General features: G+C 41.8%; 1 protein-coding gene across 4 annotated transcripts in view; it reads right to left on the bottom strand.

Annotated features, from left to right (window-relative positions):
- LOC121090606 (LYR motif-containing protein 2-like) overlaps positions 1-21,165 on the bottom strand; it is a 106,675-nt gene continuing 85,510 nt past the window's right edge. Inside the window, exons 83-104 of one of the 4 annotated variants that reach the window (XM_040599303.1) lie at positions 20,862-21,023; positions 20,598-20,735; positions 20,244-20,385; positions 19,122-19,288; positions 18,747-18,890; positions 17,922-18,057; positions 16,994-17,313; positions 15,252-15,413; positions 14,751-14,852; positions 14,386-14,587; positions 13,614-13,781; positions 12,028-12,185; positions 10,359-10,448; positions 9,335-9,450; positions 8,544-8,718; positions 8,184-8,257; positions 7,981-8,095; positions 6,955-7,018; positions 5,079-5,221; positions 2,231-3,888; positions 1,449-1,839; positions 1-563 (exon numbers count right to left, since the gene is read on the bottom strand). In XM_040599303.1, coding sequence (XP_040455237.1) covers positions 3,700-3,888; positions 5,079-5,221; positions 6,955-7,018; positions 7,981-8,095; positions 8,184-8,257; positions 8,544-8,718; positions 9,335-9,450; positions 10,359-10,448; positions 12,028-12,185; positions 13,614-13,781; positions 14,386-14,587; positions 14,751-14,852; positions 15,252-15,413; positions 16,994-17,313; positions 17,922-18,057; positions 18,747-18,890; positions 19,122-19,288; positions 20,244-20,385; positions 20,598-20,735; positions 20,862-21,023 — 2,967 coding nt within the window. In that variant the 3' untranslated portion in view covers positions 1-563; positions 1,449-1,839; positions 2,231-3,699. Of the gene's footprint in view, positions 564-1,448; positions 1,840-2,230; positions 3,889-5,078; positions 5,222-6,954; positions 7,019-7,980; positions 8,096-8,183; positions 8,258-8,543; positions 8,719-9,334; positions 9,451-10,358; positions 10,449-12,027; positions 12,186-13,613; positions 13,782-14,385; positions 14,588-14,750; positions 14,853-15,251; positions 15,414-16,993; positions 17,314-17,921; positions 18,058-18,746; positions 18,891-19,121; positions 19,291-20,243; positions 20,386-20,597; positions 20,736-20,861; positions 21,024-21,165 lie in introns of those variants that run through there. The other 3 variants (XM_040599304.1, XM_040599305.1, XM_040599306.1) reach the window with 3 other exon arrangements.

Here is a 21,165-nt window from a genome sequence, read left to right as displayed (position 1 = left end):
TTTTCTTAATGTTTTATTGTGTTTGTCTTGGGCCCATTTATTTATCCTAAATGCATTTTTTAATCTCAAGTTTTGGTACAAATCCTTGGCACAGTCCGGAAAGAGCTGTTACCACGATGGATGTTACCGCTTAAGAGTTGCCACAATAGAAAACAGATAAAATGATTTGGCTTACATTTATTTTCCATTTCCCTGGCACAACACCACTGCTGTAATTTTTGGTGCTTTCTGCTTTTCTCACATCACATGCTACATCATCCATTCACTTTTTTAAAGTTCTTTGTCAGGGTGATTTCCACACAGGAGGGTAAGCAAACCAAGAACAGGAAGGGGAAAAAACAAACTAAAACCCCACTGTGGCAGAGCCCACCTTCAAACATTACCAGGTTGTCAGCAAAAGCTGCTATTACAAGCACATTCTGGAAAAAAATACTATGCTTGTTTGCAGCAGATGAAAATCCAGCTGTCAACAAAATTTAAGATCAGGATTTTGCCAGCTTAAGCGCTCTTTGAAGTTCCTGAAGTTGCATGTTGCCTTGAGTAATCATCATCCTGATCGCATCCTGTAACACAAAATGGAATGTACTGAGCCGCGCGTCTGGACACAGCACAGTTTTATACACGCATGCCGATTGTAACACATTAAGTACATACAAGTCGTACCAGCACTAACTACTGTGATCTGTTTCTTTGTGTGAAGTAACACTATAGTCACTGAGATGGTTACAAAACAGGTGGATAAACAAACTAATTTTCTCCAGTTCCTTACATGATGGGTTTAGGGGCTGGTTATGGCTTTGCTTTAAAGCTCAGTTTTGAACTGGATTCAAGCTCCTCATAATGTTTTCTTTACGCCTCTGCACCTACCACCTTTGCAACCAAGTAGTGACAGCTGCACGCTGGCATTATGAGGACAGGTGTTTTACTGAGGAAGTGGATGTTTCAGCATTTTTATCTAAGTACACTAACACGTTGTCTGCAGAATTCAGCCACCAATTCCTTGAGCACTGACCAGAAAAAGGATCAAACCAGAAAACAGGAGACATACAAGAAACGCAAAGGTTTCTGCATTTCATACATGCTTCATATCGACAACCATCCAATTTAATTGTGCTCAGCTTGAGTATTGTTGAAATCAAAGATTTAAAAAAAAAGCTATAGAAAGCTTGACCATTAATACATTTATGATATTTACCGTCTTACTCAATATAATTTTTCTGATTTGTGGTTTGAGTAAGCAGGATTTGTTTTGGTTTTAGCTTTCTAATTCCAGATTATTATCTGGAAATTAGAGAAACATTACTACCACCAACAGAGGGGATAATAGTTAGAGATACTGAATTGTTTCTTCATATAAATGCTTAAGAGAAAATAACAGGAGACTTCACAGCAGTCTAGAAGTGACACCTACGAAACAAATGTGACAAAGTACCGGACAGCTCACTGACCGTTCCCCAGGGCAGGCAGGCAGGGTTGCAGGTTCCCAATCCTCACCTCTTCTGTAGCATCCTTATTTCTCCTGAATTCTTCCCTGGTCCAGTCCTTTAAATAGCGACGATCTGCTTCTGCAGGGACCTCACGGATAGCCCGCAGGATCTTCCTGTACAGCTGAAGAACCTGCTGTCGCCTCAGGAACTGGGGAAGGGAGAGGGAAATCTATCCACTGTCCCAGGACACTGCTGCGCGCTGTGCCCTCGGTGGCTCTGAGGGACACTTGAAGAGCGACGCCCATCGCCTTTCCGTTCCAAAACATGCAGTCTGGCTTCAGATCCCAGTCCAAGGAACTTAAGTTTCACAGAAAGGAACGTGCTGAACGGGAGCACATCGCGGCGCCTCAGGCTACTGGCAGCGCAGGATCGTTTCGGTTTGAAAAGCCCTTCGAGAGCCCCAAGGCCAGCCGCGGACCCAGCACCGCGCGGGCCGCCGCTGCAGCACACCGCCCGGCACCACATTCAAACGCCTCCAGGGCCGGAGAAGCCACCGCCTGCCCGGGCGGCCCGTTCCCGCGCCCGACCACCCTCCTGGGGCAGCAACCCCGCCCGCCGCCCCCGCCAGGCCTCCCCCGGCACGGCCCGAGGCTGGTTCCCCCCCCCCCGCCGCCGGGGCGCGCCCCCCCCCCCCCCCCCCCCCCCCCCCCCCCCAGGGGCGGCCGGGCCTGCCGCTGCCGGGCACGGCGCAGCCCGGAGAGCGCGGCCCCCCGCCGCCCCGCGGGGAGGCCCGAGCCCCGTACCTGCCTCAGGGTGAGCGCTGCCGGTGGCAGGCGCCCGGCCGCCATGACGCGCAGCCCCGCCCGCCGCCGAGCGCGGCCGTCCCCGGGGCTGGGCCGCGGTGCGCGGCCGCTCTCCGGCAGCCGGGGCCGGCCGGGGGAAGGCGCCTCCCCCCGGGGCAGGCCGGCTGCTTGCGGCCGCTCGGAACCCCCGAAGCCGGCGAGCGTTCGCGTACGGGTGGGAGCCGCCGCGCCCGGCAGCGCAGGGCCCCGGCCCGTAACCCCGCCGGGACGGCCCGGCCCGTAACCCCGCCGGCAGCCGCCGCGGCGGGGAGGCACACGCGGCTGGGGCAGCGCAGCGGCACTTCCAGCCCCTTTCCGGGCCGCTGCGGCACCACGCTTACAACGAGGCACCGTCGGGTCTTGTACACAAAGAAAGTCTCCAACGAGAGTCCCGGGGCGTATAAACTAACCTTCCTTCCGCTTGTCACCGAGAAATCAAAACGCCTGGGCCCCTCATCAACCCCCGGTGCTGGCATCATCCTCATGAAGGAGGACAGCTGCTGCAGTTTCATAAACCACAACACATCTTCAGATGAAAATTCCTCTTTGTGCACTGCTAGAGAACGCCCAGCATTTCCAGGTAAAGTTGGTTAATTTATTCAAGCTTTGATCACCTGAAGGAACTGACATCATAATTACAAACAGCGGTACTGCTTTTTATTAGTACAGACAATATAAGATGCATAGCTTCGGCAATGAAAAATCACGTCCATGCTCTAAGCCATCAGATTAACAACACTTCTCCTTAGCGCCTGCCGGGACAGAGGGACAAACTTCACAGTGTGAACTGCTTCCACAGGGGTTATCGTACGGCGTGACTCAAAACTCCCTGTTGATACTATCAGGCAAAAATTGGCGATAATTAAATAGGATGTGTTAAACCGCAGAATAGTTTCAAGTATTCAAGTACTTACTTTTTTGGTTGTTTAAAACCATCTGCTTCCCCTGCTCCCCCAGTCCTTCCCACAGAGGCACCAGCCACAAGGGTGAAGCTAAAGAATGATTTTTTTACAAGACACCTGAAGTTCTTCTAATGCAGAAATGCCTTCTCAGAAGCAAGACCGATTTTTCTTATTGCAATAGACAGTGGCAGGAATAATTTTACCTCTGTGAACATTACAAATACTTTTTTGTCAAAGCAGTAAGTTGTTACAAGAGAAGTTGAACAAAGTTTTAAGTTTTACATTATCTGTGGGAATAGGCAACCAAAGACTGTGATAGACTCTCACCATTGCATAATTGTCCTCTGACAATCGTGACAGAACGCACCTAAACCATTTTGGTCTTGTGCAGCCCTACTGCCAGAGGGCAGCTCCTGCACGTTAATCCCAGTTAGAAAGATTTCTGTCCTATCAACTCTCCAATCAAACGCAGTTTCGTAACATTTCAGCGGTTTAGCAGCAGTCAGGTATTGACTTAGTCTAGAAAGTCTACAAAGAATCTGAGGCAGTCACCAGTTCAAACCACTGCCTGAGTGCATCACTGAGAGTTTCTGGAAGTGCATTCACATCTCTAAGGATCAGGTAGAACGGGAATGGGAATTCTTCCATGTAGGATCTGATTTCAGGCAATTCTCCAGGTCCCTTGAATATAGGTACTTTAATGTCCAAAATGGAATCCTGTAAAAAAGAGTTTATGTTACTACTAAACCACGTGCATTTTTTACAAGCCTTTGATATCATTTATCCCATTTTTCAAGTACTTCTAATTCCTCCTCTGTTAAACTAAAAGTTAATAAAAGAGTTTTAAGATTAACAGCCTTAAGCGTCCAATGGTAAATCAAAGCAAAAGCTGGACACAAAGCAGTTAAGTAATTTTTCCCTTTTAAATACAAGTGCTCTAATCAACAAATTACAGACTAGAAGAGACTAAGCTTAAGCTTCTGCAATACCAAGTTCCATAATTAAATCCTGTCTTTCCTTCGTATTTTATGATTTGAGTTTACTGTAAGCACTTCAGTTTTACACATTTGATGCCTTCCCGACAGTCATCTGTAAGCTCTCAAAGGTTGAGTTCAACTTGCATTTGTGCAGCGATCCAATACAAGATTCTTCAGCAAGTTATTTTATAATATTTCAACAAATACTACCAACTCAAAAATCAGACTAAACTCCAGCTGTGCTTCTTGGAAAGTAATTTCTTAGTTTCCCAGTGTAGCAGCTCAGAAAATTAATAAAGCTTACGAAAAAAAATCATTTCACTGCCCAGAATTTTCACCTGACATTACGGGCAGGTTTCACCAGAACCTTACAATAGTTTGTCAGCAAGAGAACCGTTTGTTAATTTTTCAACAATAAATATAGCAGATGAGTTTTGTATGGAAAAATAAAGATACAGGAAGAAAACGTGAACAGCAAAATTAGTCTTTACCACATAATTCAAACCAAATGCAGTACCCAGCTTTGCAGGCACTAAATCTCGTATACTACTTCCTGTGTAATCTCATATTGGCTCCAGCTGCCACATCAAATGGAGACCGCTGTCAGAAATGATCAATTTGAATCAAAAGTGAGACTGAAAAAAGTATCTCTCAAACGGTGAATTTGTGAACCTACCAGCTACTTCTCCAGTGGCCAAAATCTCCAATCATTACATTTGAATACAAGAGGTCTTACTTAGCTGTTCTGTGGCACGGAAGTCTTTTTTTTAAAAAATACAAAAGAGGGTAAGAATCATAGTAGGGAGAAATCATAGAAGATCTGACAGATGTTATGAAAACCTGAAATCAGGCTACAAAAGACAACAAAAAGATTCCTATCAATTTCTCATTCACTGCAGCAGAATACTTCTCCCTTGTTCACTTACTTACCCGGGAATTAGGATTGTCCAACACCACGAAAATAACGAAGATATTGGCATTCTGAGCTGCTTGAACTGCTGCTGTCACTCGTTCCTTGCCTTCCAAGAAAAGGCCTCTTCCATCAGATACAATCAAAAGCAGCTGTGCTGTTTCTGAGCACAAAGAACATTAAATATTCCAGTAAATTAGAGTAATCCATTTAAAAGACAAACAAAGACTATCTTGTTATTAGCCCTGTGGGTATAATGGAAAAAACAAGTATTCATAAGGAAATGAAATCATTATCAAATAGAATTCTGTGACTTAAGTTGCAGTTACCAGGGGCAAGAAAAAGTTTCTCAGTGGTTTGTTAAACCCCTGAGAATAACTGGGGGAAAACACCCCAGTCCATCAGTCCCATAATCAAGGACGAAAGGCACGGAAAACACCAATGAAACTAGTTATGGCCTCGTCATTCATGCCAGGTTAGTGCCTAGGAGCTAAATATTGGCTGAATTACAGGGCTCCAGCCAGCAGATCATTACCACAGTAGAGCAGCAGCTGCTGCAACGTAAATAAAAGAGTCCAAATCCATTCCTGCAGAAGCAGGTTCCTATGGGTGCACTTGTGTCAGCATTTCACCTTAGACTGCGACTAGGCTTTTGAAATGTGTCTCCCTGTTGTCCCCACTTTACTGGGCTTGGCCTCCATCAGAGAGCAACCCTGGGCTGCCCACAGTGGGTTACTTTTGGAGGAAATTAAAGCAGAAGATAGCTCCAGAGACAGTGTGAAGGCAGTCCAACCACTCCAGGGCGTTCAGTCCTCGGGACCAGGCAAAGCCACTGCGGAGTAGCTCCCGAAACACCCGGAGCAGCTGCCGCGCTCCTCCGCACCGGCCGCTTTCTGGAGACACCGTACTTGGTGCAAGCTGCCCTCAGAGTCGGAGACAGATATATCCCTCTAAAGGAACATTCCAAGTTATGTATCTATAATCTTTTAATTACAAGGGAAATCACAGTAATTAGTCAGGAAACGCGAGCCCCTCTGTCCCATTCCCTCCGCAGCTTCACGGCTAGGAGTGACGAGAGCACTGGCTCCTGTTCTGCAGGCAGGGACAGGGCTTGGTCTTCTTACAAACAGGGGTGACGGATCCTACTGCCTGTTCTCTCGCTAGCTCCTTGATTCTAGGGAGCCGATTGCTGCTGCATCCCAGCCCAGTTCAACACGACTGGATACTGCTCTCCCTCAGAATATTCCGGCAGCCCGGCCACCCTGTGGCAAAGCAGCTATAGATTATAAATGCCAGATGGGAGTACTTTTACGAGAACTTTTACAAATACGGGTGCCACCATGACAACAGCACAAAGCAGCCTTTTAGGCCAAATGTGGGTCAGACGTGAGGTAACAAGCCTTCCAGCTTTTCTGGGCAATTCAAGCAGCCCACGACTTCAACTTGCACCACAGTGAAAGGCAGGTAGGAGGCAAACATTTACCCTCCTTGGAACGGTGTGCTTCTCGATACCTACAGAATCAAATTCTCAAGCAAGAGCAGAAGTGCCTAGGGAGTCAAGGTCACTGGGAAGCCGGACAGTGCCCTAAAGCAGGCAGTGCCCAGGACTTAAACACAATCTGGAAACATAACATAAAGGGGAACAAGCAAGGTGTGCCTCTTTAAAGAGCCTTAAACAAAATTTCAGTGAATTACTGACAGATACGATATAGGCGTCTTTTGATGTAAATTTCAAGATGTCTTTAGATGTAATTTCAAGATTTCTTTTGACAAAACCAACCCCAAAGCCCTAATGCAAGCGATGTCTCTCTCAGAGCTAGGAGCCTTTCTGGCAGGATATTGCTTTGGGCCTGTAGCGAGCAGCAATGAGCATAATAACAGAAAAAAAAAGCTCACCAGGATTACTACTTTGAGACACCTGTTGTGCTGCAGCAAACATATTTGCTGATGACTCTAGAAACTACAGAGGAAACAAGAAGCTTAAGTTATTTCATCATGAAATCACAAACAATGATAACATTTTTAAAGAACACACTTCTGTATTTTAAATACAAGATAGTTTAGTCTGACCACCTACACAGACAGTCCTCGGCATTTTCCTGTATTAACTCCTGCTTCAAACTAGTATTTTTGAACTATAGAATCTCCAGAAAAGCCTTCAATCTAGATTTAAAATTCTTCCAGTGCTAACAAAGCCATCAAAACCTCAGTAAATTGTTCATGGATTAATGGCACCATTAAAAATACACATCCTATTTCTAGGTTGAAATTCTTTGGCTTCAACTTGCAACAGAAGTATCTAGTTACATATTCCCCATTAAAATGAAGGACATCAACTGCCAAGTCCTCCCAGTTTCAACAATTGTAAGACTACTGTTGAGCTATTTGGGTCTCCTCCTTTTCTGTTTTATATTAATGGAAGATCTTATTCAAGTCTGGAAAGTTAAGACTGCAAGAACCTTCCTAAAAGAAGAGGACTCTGCAGCTGTCCAGGAAGTATTACTGTAGGAAGTTATCTTCAGGTATCAGTCCAGTCTGACAAACTTACAGCCTGACAAACACATGATGCTCTTCCTCCTCCTCCTCCAGTGAAATCCATGGAACACAGAAACCTCCTAAACTCCCACAGACTTTGATGGATTTGGCACAGGGGTACCCAACAGCTTGTACCCAAAGTACTGCTAAAGACCCAATACAAACAGAGAAAGCTGGATGCTTAAAAGTGGCATACATCAGAACTAGAAGTGAGAAAATACTATCACTTCAAAATTGTGAGCATTTTATCTCTTTGTTATCTACCCAGGTATCACACTCTCAAATATAAATGACCAGTGAACGTTACAAAACGATCACGAAAGCATGAAGCTCCTCATGTCTGGAAAAGATTTGCCAACCTGCTGCCCTAGAGGCATTCTTGTGTACCTGGGCTATTTTTGTCTTCTTCTGCTGAAATTTGCAAAGACGCAATATCCGTGTCCCTGACTGGTCACTGAACTGTTCATGGAATGGGTGCAGCAGCTGAACAGTCTCTCCAAAGCTTTAGAAAAGAAAAAAATGTTTCAGTGCGAAACCAATACTTACACTCTGAAGTCTAGAGGAAAAGTCAGGACTTCTAATATACTCACCTACACACAGCAATTTGTCCCACTTCTAGAAGTGTCAGTGCGTTTCCAATAACTGCCAGGGATTCATATGCTAGCTATTAAAGAAAAAAAACTTATATCAAAAATAGAATATTCCAAGTTTACTCACAGCTCAGTATTAAATATGATGAATGTTACTGAAATTACTTTTATTGTCTAGTAAAAAAAAAATAATAATGAAGAGTGCCTTCATTAAGCAAGTTGTGGGCTTTTGTAGGCTGCAAAAAATAATTTTCCAGTGGCTTTCCAACAGCCACCAGCTCTGTATGAAACAAGTCAGCAGCTGACATACTCATCAAAAAAAGGCAATTTCTTCATACTTCTTCCAACGTTTTATTTTACCTGTTTAGAGTGATTGTCTATCATACTAGAGGAATCATCAATAGCCAAGCAAATCTGGTACTGTCGTTTACTGGGCTTGGTTCTTCGCAACCAGATCTTATCTTTTCGGAACTGACTGGCAATATATGGAATCACTTTACGCATGTTCAATCTCTTCCCTGTTCTGTAGTCTCCTCTAAAAGTGAAGAAGAAAAATACAGTGACAGGGATTATCAGCAAATACCTCATTCTGGAAATCCGAGCACAGGCACCAAACCACAAAATTTTGTAGAATATTATAAAAAAAATTTAGTAGTTCTAATATTCGTTTTTTGGTACAGACAAAAAAAAATCTTGTATTTTTAATGCAAAATGGATACTCAGTGTTTTTTTAAAAGAAGTTTTTAAATCTACATGCCTAAAATGGAAGGCAAACCTTGAATTTAGACTCCTCCATTTTGAAACAAGTCTAGATCTCTTAAAACAAAACAACCAACTTAACATTAAAAATAACATAAGCCACTTTGAAATTTAACACAGTCTTTGACTCAACAGCACTTCAGTTGGTTTGGTCACCCGTTGCACAGAGGAAAAAAAAATAGGAGGCAATACGCTCAGTGTTGGTACCTACGACTCTATCACGTTTGCATCTCATAAAATAGACTAGTGCTCCCACACAAAAGTAAAATGAATGCATTTACAAACAGGAATAATTGCTATAAAGTAAGAACAACATAAAGTCATAGAGAGGTTAAAGCCCTCCAAACCCAAGAGTTTAGAGAAACAAAAAGCTTCAGAAAGACCCAACTTACTTCAATTTGGCTGCCTGAGTGGGTTCCAGTATGAGCCGTAGCTGTTCACAAAGCTGCTGTGATAGAGGAGCTGTCAGTACTAAATACCTCTGCCACAACTGTGCTGCTTCCTTCTCCTAAAACATCATACATACAGAAATAAATAGAAATTAATTATGAAGAGACAAGAAGTTGGCAAGCGCTGCCTGAAAAACCAAAACAAAGTCCCATGTACTAAGGGGGAGGTAGCAGGTAACTATCAGCTGAAATTTTGTGGATGTTCTGTAAGCACTCTAGAAAGATGACAGTTTGCATTCAACTTAGCATGCTCCTTGCTGCTACAAAGCTGCAATGTGCAGCGAGTATTTCTCTAGCAGTACACAAAGCAACTTTGGTGTTGCTGTTGATACAGGAAAATCCTGTAACAGCCACCAACTGATAGTTGGTATTACAGCAAAGTAAACTATAAAGTCTGCTAGGTTCTCTTGACTATCAAAAATTAAATTTCAGCAAAGTTCAGCAAAATTGTTAAGCCTCTATAGTGGCAATTTCATTCAGGAATTACTTCCAAACATGGTTTACAATTCATGACTAGGACAGTCAGAGCAAGTACCATATTCTGTTGGTTAGTTCAAACTCCACCACTGCAACCAAAGGAGATGCTTCTGTTGATCGTAATTTTGTGAAAGTGGCGTCCAGCATTTAACTGCAGAGGTGACAACTCAAAGTGGAAGGAGCTTGGCAGGGCTGAGAAAAATGTGTCTAACTATGCAAATTTTAAAAGTCATTATCAACAGAGTATATTTCTGCAAATAGCACGCAGAATGCTCAAAACAAGAACTGAAACATCACCCTGCTTGAAGAATAATGTAGGTTTTTTTCAGAACAAGTTAGACATTAACAACAAAAATAGTATCTAAATAATGTGATTTTGAATATTTAGATTCCAGCCTGCTTGGCTTCCTAAACGCTTTGGCATAAACCAAGACAAAATAATGCAATGAAGGATTCTTTGACAGTTTTATATTAAAACAAGGTCACAAACCTCATCTGGAGTTCCAGACTGCTGTGTCTGCCAAGCTTCCAGTTGCCTTTCAAGTTCCTTTCTTAGCTCTTCAGGATCTCTAACAACATGCTATAAGTGTAGTTATGAGATTTATGAGACAGAAAAGTAAGTTAACACATCTGGTGATCCCCAAACTATAAAAAAGGTAAAATGCATTGTTCTTACTCTTTTAGACACAAAATTATCTGAAAAAAAACTTAAATGAAGATTCTAAATCTCCATTTTTTTTTTAATACCTTCTGTGTACAAAAAGGATAAATACCTCCCCACAAATACGTGCACCTGTGACACAATCAACACAGAAACAAAGCTAGAAGCATCTATTAATACATTTCTTTTACTTCTGTTGTGCTTTCAGGGACAACTTCTCTTCCTGACTTGTAAAACCACAGTTTAGCTAAACAGCAGTATATGGTCTGCACAGTGTGCAGGTTTATGGATTAGGGAAAATACGCCTACGAATGCAAACTCAACAGTACCAATAACTTCTCATTCTTCAAGAAGTAGCAGCAGTCCCTCTCTTTACCTACTGCAGGTTTAAGGAGGGCAGGAAAAATGTACAAGGAGGGGGCTTCTTCCCTCTCCATTTTGCTGAAAGAGAGACTTGCACTTCTCCACAAAGCAACGTTCCCCCCTTCTGCAAGATCTCCCCATCCTGTTTCAGGTTTTCCATGTCAATTGAAAAAACAAATAAACAAACAAAAAAACCCACAAAAAACCCACCACCCACCCACCACAACCAAAGAGGCACTTAACTTATTCTGGCAACAGGAGAACACTCTTGCATTCAGCAGCCTTCTTCCAACGAGCTACAGCATTTAGCATTAACGTGGAAGTACCAGGTATAGCTGGCACACAGTCCCTTCCGTGTTGCATAGGAATAGTAAAACATTGCCCTCCAAGTACGTACTCAGGACACAATATTTTAAGCATGAAAGGTCAACACTTCTAAATCACTGAAAATATTCCTACTTTATCAACTGGTTATCCAGAATCAACTGCTTCTATGCCATAGCTCTTTATGATAAAATGTGCTTTTTCACAACTAACAGTTCGTAGTGGGAAACCGAGTGTTAAATGAAGCTCTAGGATTTTCTAGGCTACAATAATATTTTTTCAATGGAGACATTCATAAAAGGCTCACAGAAGTTCTACACTTGCAGTCAGCTTTTTTAAGGAAGTAATATATTGTGATGAATTAACTGAGGTGAATACTTTGCAGTGAACACAATGATGTTTTAAAGTCACTGATGCCCAGCTTTCTCATTGCTCTGAGCCCTTTATCTTCAGGCACACACACCCTTGCCCCTCGCTTTCCACTCTATCCAAGCATTTGATCAGCAGACTCGTCTAAGCAACACAGCTCTTGACAGTAACAAAAACAAAAGCTTCTTTTTAAAAGAGTGAGGATGGGACCTTCTCACATAAGGATGAAGAGAACTTGTCATTTTAAAGTCATCATTCAGCTGCATAAACAGCAGTTTGTTGTGTGCTGCTTTCCGTTCTGCTATTAAAGAATGGCAAGATACTGAGTTGTGTGAATTAAAGTAATTTTAAACTTTTGCATTTACAGAGTTTCATTAACACAGGTCAAATAAAACAGTCTGTTTCTACTACTGTAATTATAAGAGGACATTGGGCATCATACCTGGGGAGTATCCATCAAAAACTGATGGGCTGTATGTATGGTCGAGTCCTTGCTTCTCTCTGGCTTCTCTTCAGTCACCTTTGGCTGCTTTTCTGTTGCAGGCTTGTTGACGTCCTCAGAGTCAAAAGTTTGGATCTCTGGCTCCACTTCACTTGGTCCTACAATCACAGAACTAATTACACGCTTTGTGGATTTCACATAATACAAGAACCAATATTGTATCTCAACTCTTTTACAAAGTGTCTAACATGCTTTGTAGTGCAACCCAGACATCATTTTAAGAGAAGTGTACAAATTTTGAGACAATCAGTTCTACGAATAGGATGAACACACCTTGCAACTCACTGCAACTCATTGGAATATATGCCAATTACTTATGCAAATTGTTTTCTTGTCTTATAACCTTTTTGCCAAATGAACAAAATATTAGTGAACAGATCTTTTAACACCTGAAAATTCCATTGATGAAGCGCATTTTTGAGCTTCATGGCCTCTCTGACAGAGTGACAGGAGGTATAAAGCAATTTCAAAACATTCAGAAAATCATCATTAAAACAAATGGCAATCTTTTCTTATATTTCCTGTCTAGTTTTGTAATGGAACAGTTTCCTATAAATCAGAAATCAATTTACAAATAAAGGAATGGACCAAAGATTTTATAATTGTTTCTACTTGTAGGAAATGTTTCAAAGATCCTAGTGTTTTAGAACATACCAATAGAGAATCACGTGGAAAACCAGACTGACTACACGCATGCCTGTACTAATGCCTGTACATGCTAATGAGTCTAGCAAGAGATTTAAATTAAGAGATCGAGCCTGAAAGGAGTGGGAGGCAAGAAGGTGAATTTGGTCTCCCCTCTCCAGCCAGCTTTTGCTTTGTTTGATAAGAAAACCACGCAGAATTCCAAGCTAGCGTCATTTACTTAGGTTCATCAAAATTAAATACTTCTGTTGCAACTGGCAGGAAATACTTATTTATATCTAGCTTATTTTGTTTGTGTGGGCTGTGTGGCTGACAAGTCAGACCTATCATCTTCTCATCTGCTAACAATTCACATCTGATAGCCACATTCGGTTATGGCAACTCAGGTTTGTTTCATTCCCACTTATGGAAGAAAGCAGTGAGACAGTGACACTTCAGTGCTACCTCACAGGACGTTGTTCAGACCAGCTCCTCAACCTCCCTGACGTTTTGTCAGAAGCTACACATAAAAAAAGTTACGTGGTGCTGATGCTGGTGACACTAGAATGCATTGTTATATGCCAATTAATTAAGTGAATTGGCATTATGTCTAACAATGTGTGCTTTTTACTTCTTCACTTCAAAGAAGCGGATAAAGATTAGAGACCATTAACTTGAAAGAAAGCAGCAAACCCCTCTGTCACTCAACCAACTTAGCAAAGGCTAATAATGCTGGTTACTAGGCAGGAGTAAGAATACTGCTGCAGAAAATTCAATTGAGAACTGATGTTTTAGTCCTGTAAAATGTATACTCATCCATTACATGTAAATAGAAATACCTACATATACATTTAAAGATGCATTTCAGCATACGTTTAGAATGTTTTTTTAAGCTAATATACCAGTTTTAGTGGCAGTAGACTTTTTTTCTGGCTTCAGCTCCTCTGTGTCTACTGCTTTGAGATCCTCGTTGTTCTGCATTTCTGTTTCCATTTCTGTGTCTTCAGAATCTCCCTCTTCCTTTTCTTCAAGAGGCATCATAGGTTTCTCTTGCTCCTTGCTAGCTACATCTGTACAAATGCAACAATACTTGTTAAGGGGAAGGAGGAAGGAATAGCAAAGTTGTATTCTGAGGCCACTGCCTATCAGTTTTAGTGAACTTCAGAAGAGATTGGAGCTATTGTCTCAAACCTCAGTTTTATCTTTCACTGAGCTGCGCCATGTTGTGTCAATGAGCTACTGCTCTGAAAACTTGATGAATAAAATAGTTACTTCAAGAGAAACCAAATTATTTAAAGTAATGTTTTTAAAGAAACATCCATTTGTTTATACAGAATAAAGAACCTGTTGTGTTTTCCTAAGTATTTTGAACATGTGGTAGCAGTTTGGGCTTCAAAATAATTTAAACAAGACTTGGAGAAGACAAATCTAGTTTCTTAAACTGAAATCCATTTTTGTGAGTGAATTCAGTATTTTCAAAAATGTTATCGTTAGTTTGAACCTGACTGCCAACAAGTAGCACTTACCGTAGTGAGATGGTGCTATATCTTAAACCAAAGCAAGGACTTTAAACATACGTTTAAAAAACATACTCTGAAAAACTACAGAAAATAGGAGCACCTCAGGATTTGATTCTGCAATGACAACTCTTTACAGCCAGAAATACCAACGTACCATATGTCTGTGCATCATAGTATTCAGAGCCTTGTTTGATATGTTCGAATGCATCAGCCTCCTCCATGTTTTGTTTAGGCTGAGTTGTATTCTGCTTTGCTTCACTGCTGGATTCTATGGTTCTCAATCGCTTGTGGATGTGTTCATTGTGGTCTCCCATTGAGCGTTCATTGTCTGCCTGACCAGGTTTCCTCTTGAAACTCTGAAAAAAACCCCCAAATTAACACCATGAACTTCAAGTGAGCTGCAACCAAACACTGATTAGAACAAGAGTTCTGACAAGGAGAAATTGAGTCCTGCCTATTTGCTGGTTAATGTCAAGACATTAAAATAAGAAAAATAAAAATTAAAAAGAAGAGACGAACCTGGGTATTTTTTCTGCTTTGCTTCTGAGAAGCCATCCGGGCCATGCGTGTGGATTCATGTCCTTCTGACTGATTTGCACTTGAAGCTCCACTTCCATTTTCCTGAGGCGGGGGGAAAAATAATTATCAAAAATCACGAATCACAACTGTAACTGAAAACAGCAGCTGTTGTAGACAAAGTTCAGAAGTTGAAGTGCATGCAATGCTGTGCTACCTTCTGCTGTGAATGACAAATGGCTCACAACTGCAAGTACTATTCGTGTGGAGAGCAGACAAGACAGTTCTGCAGCTCAACTGTCAGTCTAAACTTACCACACACACCGTTTTCACTGCTATGAAGGTATCTACACTGTCTTCAATTTTTCCAGTGAATTTATAATTGGTGTTCTAAAAATTGAATCTTGTACACAGTTTTTAAAAGTATGGCAGCAGTTCCTTGATTGTAACTTGAAAACATTCAAAATTCAGCATTTTTAACTCGGATACTTCTACGTAATTTACCTCTTTAGACTGGTCTCTCTCTGAAGCCTCTCCAGCCAGCTCAACAGCACTGTCACTCTGCAGGTTTTCTTGCCCAGTCTGCCCTTGTGTTTCATGCTCCATTCTTTCCTCAGGCTCAGGGATCTGTTCATCCATCTCTGAGTTATCCTTACCCTCTTCTTCCTGAAATAACATCAGTTTATTTTAACATTCTAAACAACATTGGAAAGTGGGTACTATTGAAAGGCATTTAAACAATAATGCAATCAACAGGCACAGTCAACATGGGTTCACAAAGGGAAAGTCCTGTTGACCTAATATGATGTCCTTCTGTGATAAGGTCACCTGCCCAGTGGATGAAGGGAAGGCAGCAGATGTAGTTTTTCTGGGTTTTAAGTAGGGCTTTTGGTACTGCCACTCACAGTTGTGAGTTCTGAAGTTGTCCAGCTGCAGGATGAGCGGGTTCATGGTGTGCTGGGTGAAGAACCGGCTGAAGGGCAGGGCTCAGAGGGTTGCAGTGAATGGGGCTACATCTGGCTGGTGACCGGCCACCAGCGGTGTTCCTCAGGGTTCAGTTCTAGGGCCAGTGCTGTTCCATGTGTTTATCAGTGATCTGCATGCAGGAGCTGAATGCACCGTTAGCAAGTTTGCTGATGATACCAAACTGGGAGGTGCTGGTGACTCTCTTGGGGAGCCAGAGGCCTTGCAGAAGGGTCTAGATAGACTGGAGCACTGGGCTATGATTAATGGGATGAAATTTAACCAGTCAACGTGCCAGGTGCTGCACCTAGGACGGAGTAATGCTGGACACAAGTACAAATTGTGAGAGAAGTGGCTGGACACAAGCCCCGAGGGAAGGGGTGGGGGTGCGGGCTGACAGCGGGCTCCATGTGAGCCAGCAGGGTGCCCCGGCAGCCAGGAGGGCAAACGGCACCCTGGGGTGCGTCAGACACGCTGTGACCAGCCGCAGGAGAGGTGATTGTCCTGCTGTATCCAGCCTTGGTGCAGCCTCACCCTGAGCACTGCGTGCCGTCCTGGGCCCCACAACTTGAGAAGCTGTGAAGGTCCTTGAATGCATCCAGAGGAGGGCAACACAGCTGGCGCAAGGGCTGGAAGGAACGTCCTACAGGGAGCGGCTAAGGACTGTGGGCTTGTCTCGCTTGGGGAAAGGGAGGCTGAGGGGCGACCTCGTTGCTCTCTACAGCTGCCTGAGGAGGGGAAGCGGAGAGGGAGGTGCTGAGCTCTTCTCGCTGGTGTCCAGCGATAGGGCACATGGGAATGGTGCAAAGCTGCACCAGGGGAGGTTTAGACTGACATTAGGAAGCATTTCTTTACTGTGACGGCGATCAAGGGGTCAAGGAAAGGCTTCCTATAGAGGTGGTTGATGCCCCAATCCTGTCAGTGTTTAAAAGGCATTTGGATAATGCCCTTAACAATAAGCTTTAACTTTTGGCCAGCCCTGAACTGGTCAGGCACTCGGGCCAGATGATTGCTGTAGGTCCCTTCCAGTTGAAACAGTCCATTCTAACAGAAGGCCAAGGAGGTAACAGGAATAAAGATGACAGAAATACACCAGTTTAGTAGTAAGCACATCTCTGTTATCTTGACAAAGATTCTCACTAACATTACACTTACCAATGTCAAATCCGTTTCAGAGTATCAGAACACATCCACTTCTTAAGTCATGTATAAGGTACAAAAAAATAAAACACACACATCCCTTCCCGCAAATGTAGTCAGGCTTCTATTTATTAACTCTCTACCTGAGGTTGAAGGCCTTGGTCAGCAGCAGGGATTCCTTTATCTTCAGATGATTCATTTTTTTCCTCATCAGGTGGTTGTGACTCTTCCTCTTCTGCTTCCGCTGTATCCTCAGTGTTCCCTGCATCTTCTTGATCGTTAACATCTTTGTTCCCTTCATCTTCCTTCTCCGCTTTATCTTCAGAAATGCTTTCTTCAGCTGGTTCTGCATCTTGATCATCTCTTTCTGACTCACCAGCATCCTCTTCATTCTGTTCTTCTGTCTTCTCTGCCTCATTTAAATCAACAGGTTTCTCATCTACTTCAAAAGCATTCTCTTCATCTGGATTAAAAAAAAATCAGAAAGGTATACTAAATTTTCAGTGAAGTACATCTGCATAAAACTGCCCAGCCAATCAAAAAAAACCCCACAAAAACCAAAACCTGAGATTTCTGTACACAGAATCTATGATTTTCTATAGCAGGTAATTCCTTTATATCGTAATTGGTTTGTAACTAACAATACAGAAGGATGAATTCCTATTAACTTCCTTTAACCGAATATTCTTGAGGGTCAGCTGACTTTGAGTATGTATGTTTCCAAGTATCATAGAAAAACAAAACCAAGCCACACAAGCAACCAGACCATTAAATAAGGAGTTTCTAGCATAATTTAGGGTGTATTACTGGAATAACATGAGAAAGCCTGTTCCGCAGTGTGTATAAAAGGGAGGTAAAGGAAAATGTTGTAATGTTGAGTTCTTATCTGACCTGCATTTGGTGCGTTGGTATTTTAGTACACAGCAGTGAATATGCAGCTGCTTCTAATACAGAATCCTACTACCACCTCTGCTTTTTCTACAGAGGAAAAGAGCTCGTTATCTGACCGTTCACCCCCCTGCATTTCCATTTGGCTTTCATCTAGGAATCCGTAGAGATTTTCAGTTGTACCTTCATCCTCTTCCTCCTCATCACTCTTTGCATCATTCTCCAGGTTCAAATTATCAGGAAGGTCCAAAGGTTCAACTTCAGGCTCTTTCTCTTGCCGGCCATGATAAGGATCTACTTCATTCTCATCATACTCACGCTGTCAGCAGAAGAATGACGGGGAGGTGGGGGGGGTGGGAAATAATAGGTACACAGTAAGTAGGAGGGAAGGCAAAGATTAAAAAAACACTACTGAATTCCCTGGATGCAGAAATACTGTATACAATATTGATACAGTATTACATTCTGATCAGTTAAAAACAAATTTCCAATGGTACACATCCTCACCTATGAAGAGCAGAAGATTAATTTTGGCAAATGCAATTACATAAATTGGTGATAGTTAAAACCAGCAGGTTGTGTTCAGAATCTAATTTTCCTACCTGAAAGATCTCTGAATAGAATCTGCACAACATGCAGATGGCAAATGCACTCTTGCATGCTATGTAGAATCTTCAAGCATACTGTACACAGATTTTTGAGATGAGTCACAATGACTTAAGGTGTTCCTGTTGCTAAAAACTACAGAGTAAGAATTTTTAAGCTTTGTCCATCAAAACATCAGTTCAGCGTAAAGCCTGTTTTGGCAGCCACTACAAGTTCAGGTTAGTGCAAACAAAAATTCTTTCTGAATTATGGATCAGAAAATATACATATAATATAATGGATACAATATGGTTTACTTTTAGCTATGAAATGAACTAACTTTTTTCAACACACTTCACACTCTCAGAAACACTGTATGAGCGACAGAGTATGGTTTAACAGCAGGTTAACGTGTAGTCTTACCTCATCAATTTGTTCATGGATTTTCTCTTTGTTTCCACTTTCATCATCTTGATACTCTTTTTCCTCATCCTTGGGAGGCTGTTTTTTATTATCCTTGTTTCCTGTGTCAAAATTGTCATCTTTTGCAACAAGCTCTGAATCCTCCTATTAAACAACAAATCCAAAAGAAACTCAATTAAGCTACCTGCCTCAAAGTGTCAATGACAAGACATCATCTCCTAAAGAAAAAAGGCAACACTAAATAAAACTTCTGATATACTCAAATTACCCCTTTCCAAGACCAAGAGATACGCAAGGAAATGCACGGTCTAGGGCATATCAAGTTAGCAGAGCTTAATTTCTTTGATTTTTTCTTCCTACGCCTTTTCTCTTTACCTCGTCCATTCCTGGTCCAGTTTCTTCTGTTTTACTACTGGCATCATCATCATCTTCATCTTCATCCCCCCAGAGCCTCTCATCCAGTTTATCATCAGCTTCAGCATTACCAAGATTTCCCATCTGCTTATCCAGCTCTTCCTCTTCCTCTGAATTTTCATCATTTTCTGTGTACGGTTCAGAATGTGTTTCAGTACAGAAGAGAGAAAGATGACTTCTTTGTTAACTTCAGAAACATACAAGCAGTCGTATTCAGCACCTTAACTTCATCGCTTTATGCAGTTAATTAAAAGATACGGAAAAAAGACAAACACTAAAACCCAGAAAAGCAGTGTGTTACCTGCTCTGAACCCAATTATGTGGTTCAGAGTATTCTCTTGGACATACTGACACACAGAGAATTCTCTCCCTCAGGCTAACGTGTCCCAGGTGCAAAACTTGGGTAAGTTAAACTCTCTATTTGTTACCCTCTCCATCTCCCACTTCCAAAACATTTTGGTATTACTGGGAGTGGGAAGGTCCATTCTGCTTTATCTATTCGTTTCAGAATTTCCCTTCTTGTGCAATGAACTTATTCCTGGCATTTTGTCAGAGATTTGAAAGTAGATTAACACTACCATAATTTATAAGCCACATTAGCTTCACATGTTTGAGCTGTTAACCCTTTAAAGTGAAGAACTGCTACCCTCTAAGTGAGTAGCAACTTGAATAAGTCTACCAAATGTTACTACTTTTTCCATTTTAAAAAAGTAAAGTTAAATTGTTTTCATTGCTTATAAGTTAGCAATAATTCCATTAGTCACATTATAGCCATATTCTCAAGTATTCTGTTGATTGTCAACAGCTCCACAAAGTGACTAATTTTAAAATGCACCTATAGGTCAACTCACAACAGGAAGAAACAACTGGCTCCCTTCATTCCAAAACCATTACAGTCAAAGAAGATAGTCTTTTTCTTTGTACACTTCTTAGCATTCATATTAATACTACTTAGTATTCGTATACAAATGGCACTACTCTGTTGTTGAATGCTGAATTTTCAGTTTAGGCTTCGTTATGTAAGTATGAACCATTACTGCATTGATCTATAATATTTCTTATTTTGCCATAGAAGAATGAAACCTTTTTTCTCCTGTTCCCCATCATGCATTTTTCCTTCAAAGTCTTCTGACATTTCAATTGCATTGTCTTCTCCTTCAATGTCTGGTTTAGAATCTTGATCCTCTTTCTTCTTCTCTTCACCCTTTTGAAAACTGTCTTCTATCTGAATTATTAGCAAAGCCAAAAATTACTATAGATGTTAAAGCTTAAAGTACTACAACAATATTTATAAGCTTACATGCAAAGACATAAGCCAACCTAAACATGGAACTGAAGGTAACTTCATGTTTCTTCTACCTGAAACACCCACGACATGGATTTCAAGGACTTTTCTAGTTTTACTTGAATTAAACAAGAACAACCCCAAACACTTGCCTGATCTTCACTTTCTATTTTGTCGCTCACATCCTTCTTGCCTTCCCCATCTCCAATACCGCCATCCTCATAATCATGAAACTGGGTTGCTCCCTCCCCAGCTTCATCTTCAAGTAATTCTTTTGGCAGACAAAACCCCTATCAAGGCAAACAGAAAACTTTCTGTAGTAGTAAGTACACCTTTCAGCTTAGTTTCTACTTAAGACTTTTGTATACATTAAATATATGCTTACCATATATCCACTGTTATCTCTAACAACTTACCTTTTGGGCAAGCTCTGTAAAAACGCCAGTTAGAACAGAAAGCAATTTTCCAGTAGTCCTGTGAGATGCCAGTGAAACAGTGAGGTAGAACAGGATGAGGTCTGAATACTTGCAGAGCATGGGCTTTAGACGCACCAGCAAATAGCAGGACTGGTTGAAGAACTGCAGTTAAAGCCAAAGAACTGCTGTCAAACATGATTACGTACGTCCTGAGATGCACCTCACAAAGACTGACAATGGATGCTCAAACCAGAAATATCAGTAGGTGGGTTTAAATACAATTTCTAAAGGTTCCAGAACTTTT

Source organism: Falco naumanni, chromosome 6 (genome assembly GCF_017639655.2).
Source record: "Falco naumanni isolate bFalNau1 chromosome 6, bFalNau1.pat, whole genome shotgun sequence".
Taxonomy (NCBI): Eukaryota; Metazoa; Chordata; class Aves; order Falconiformes; family Falconidae; genus Falco; species Falco naumanni.
This window is presented reverse-complemented; position numbering and strand designations above follow the sequence as displayed.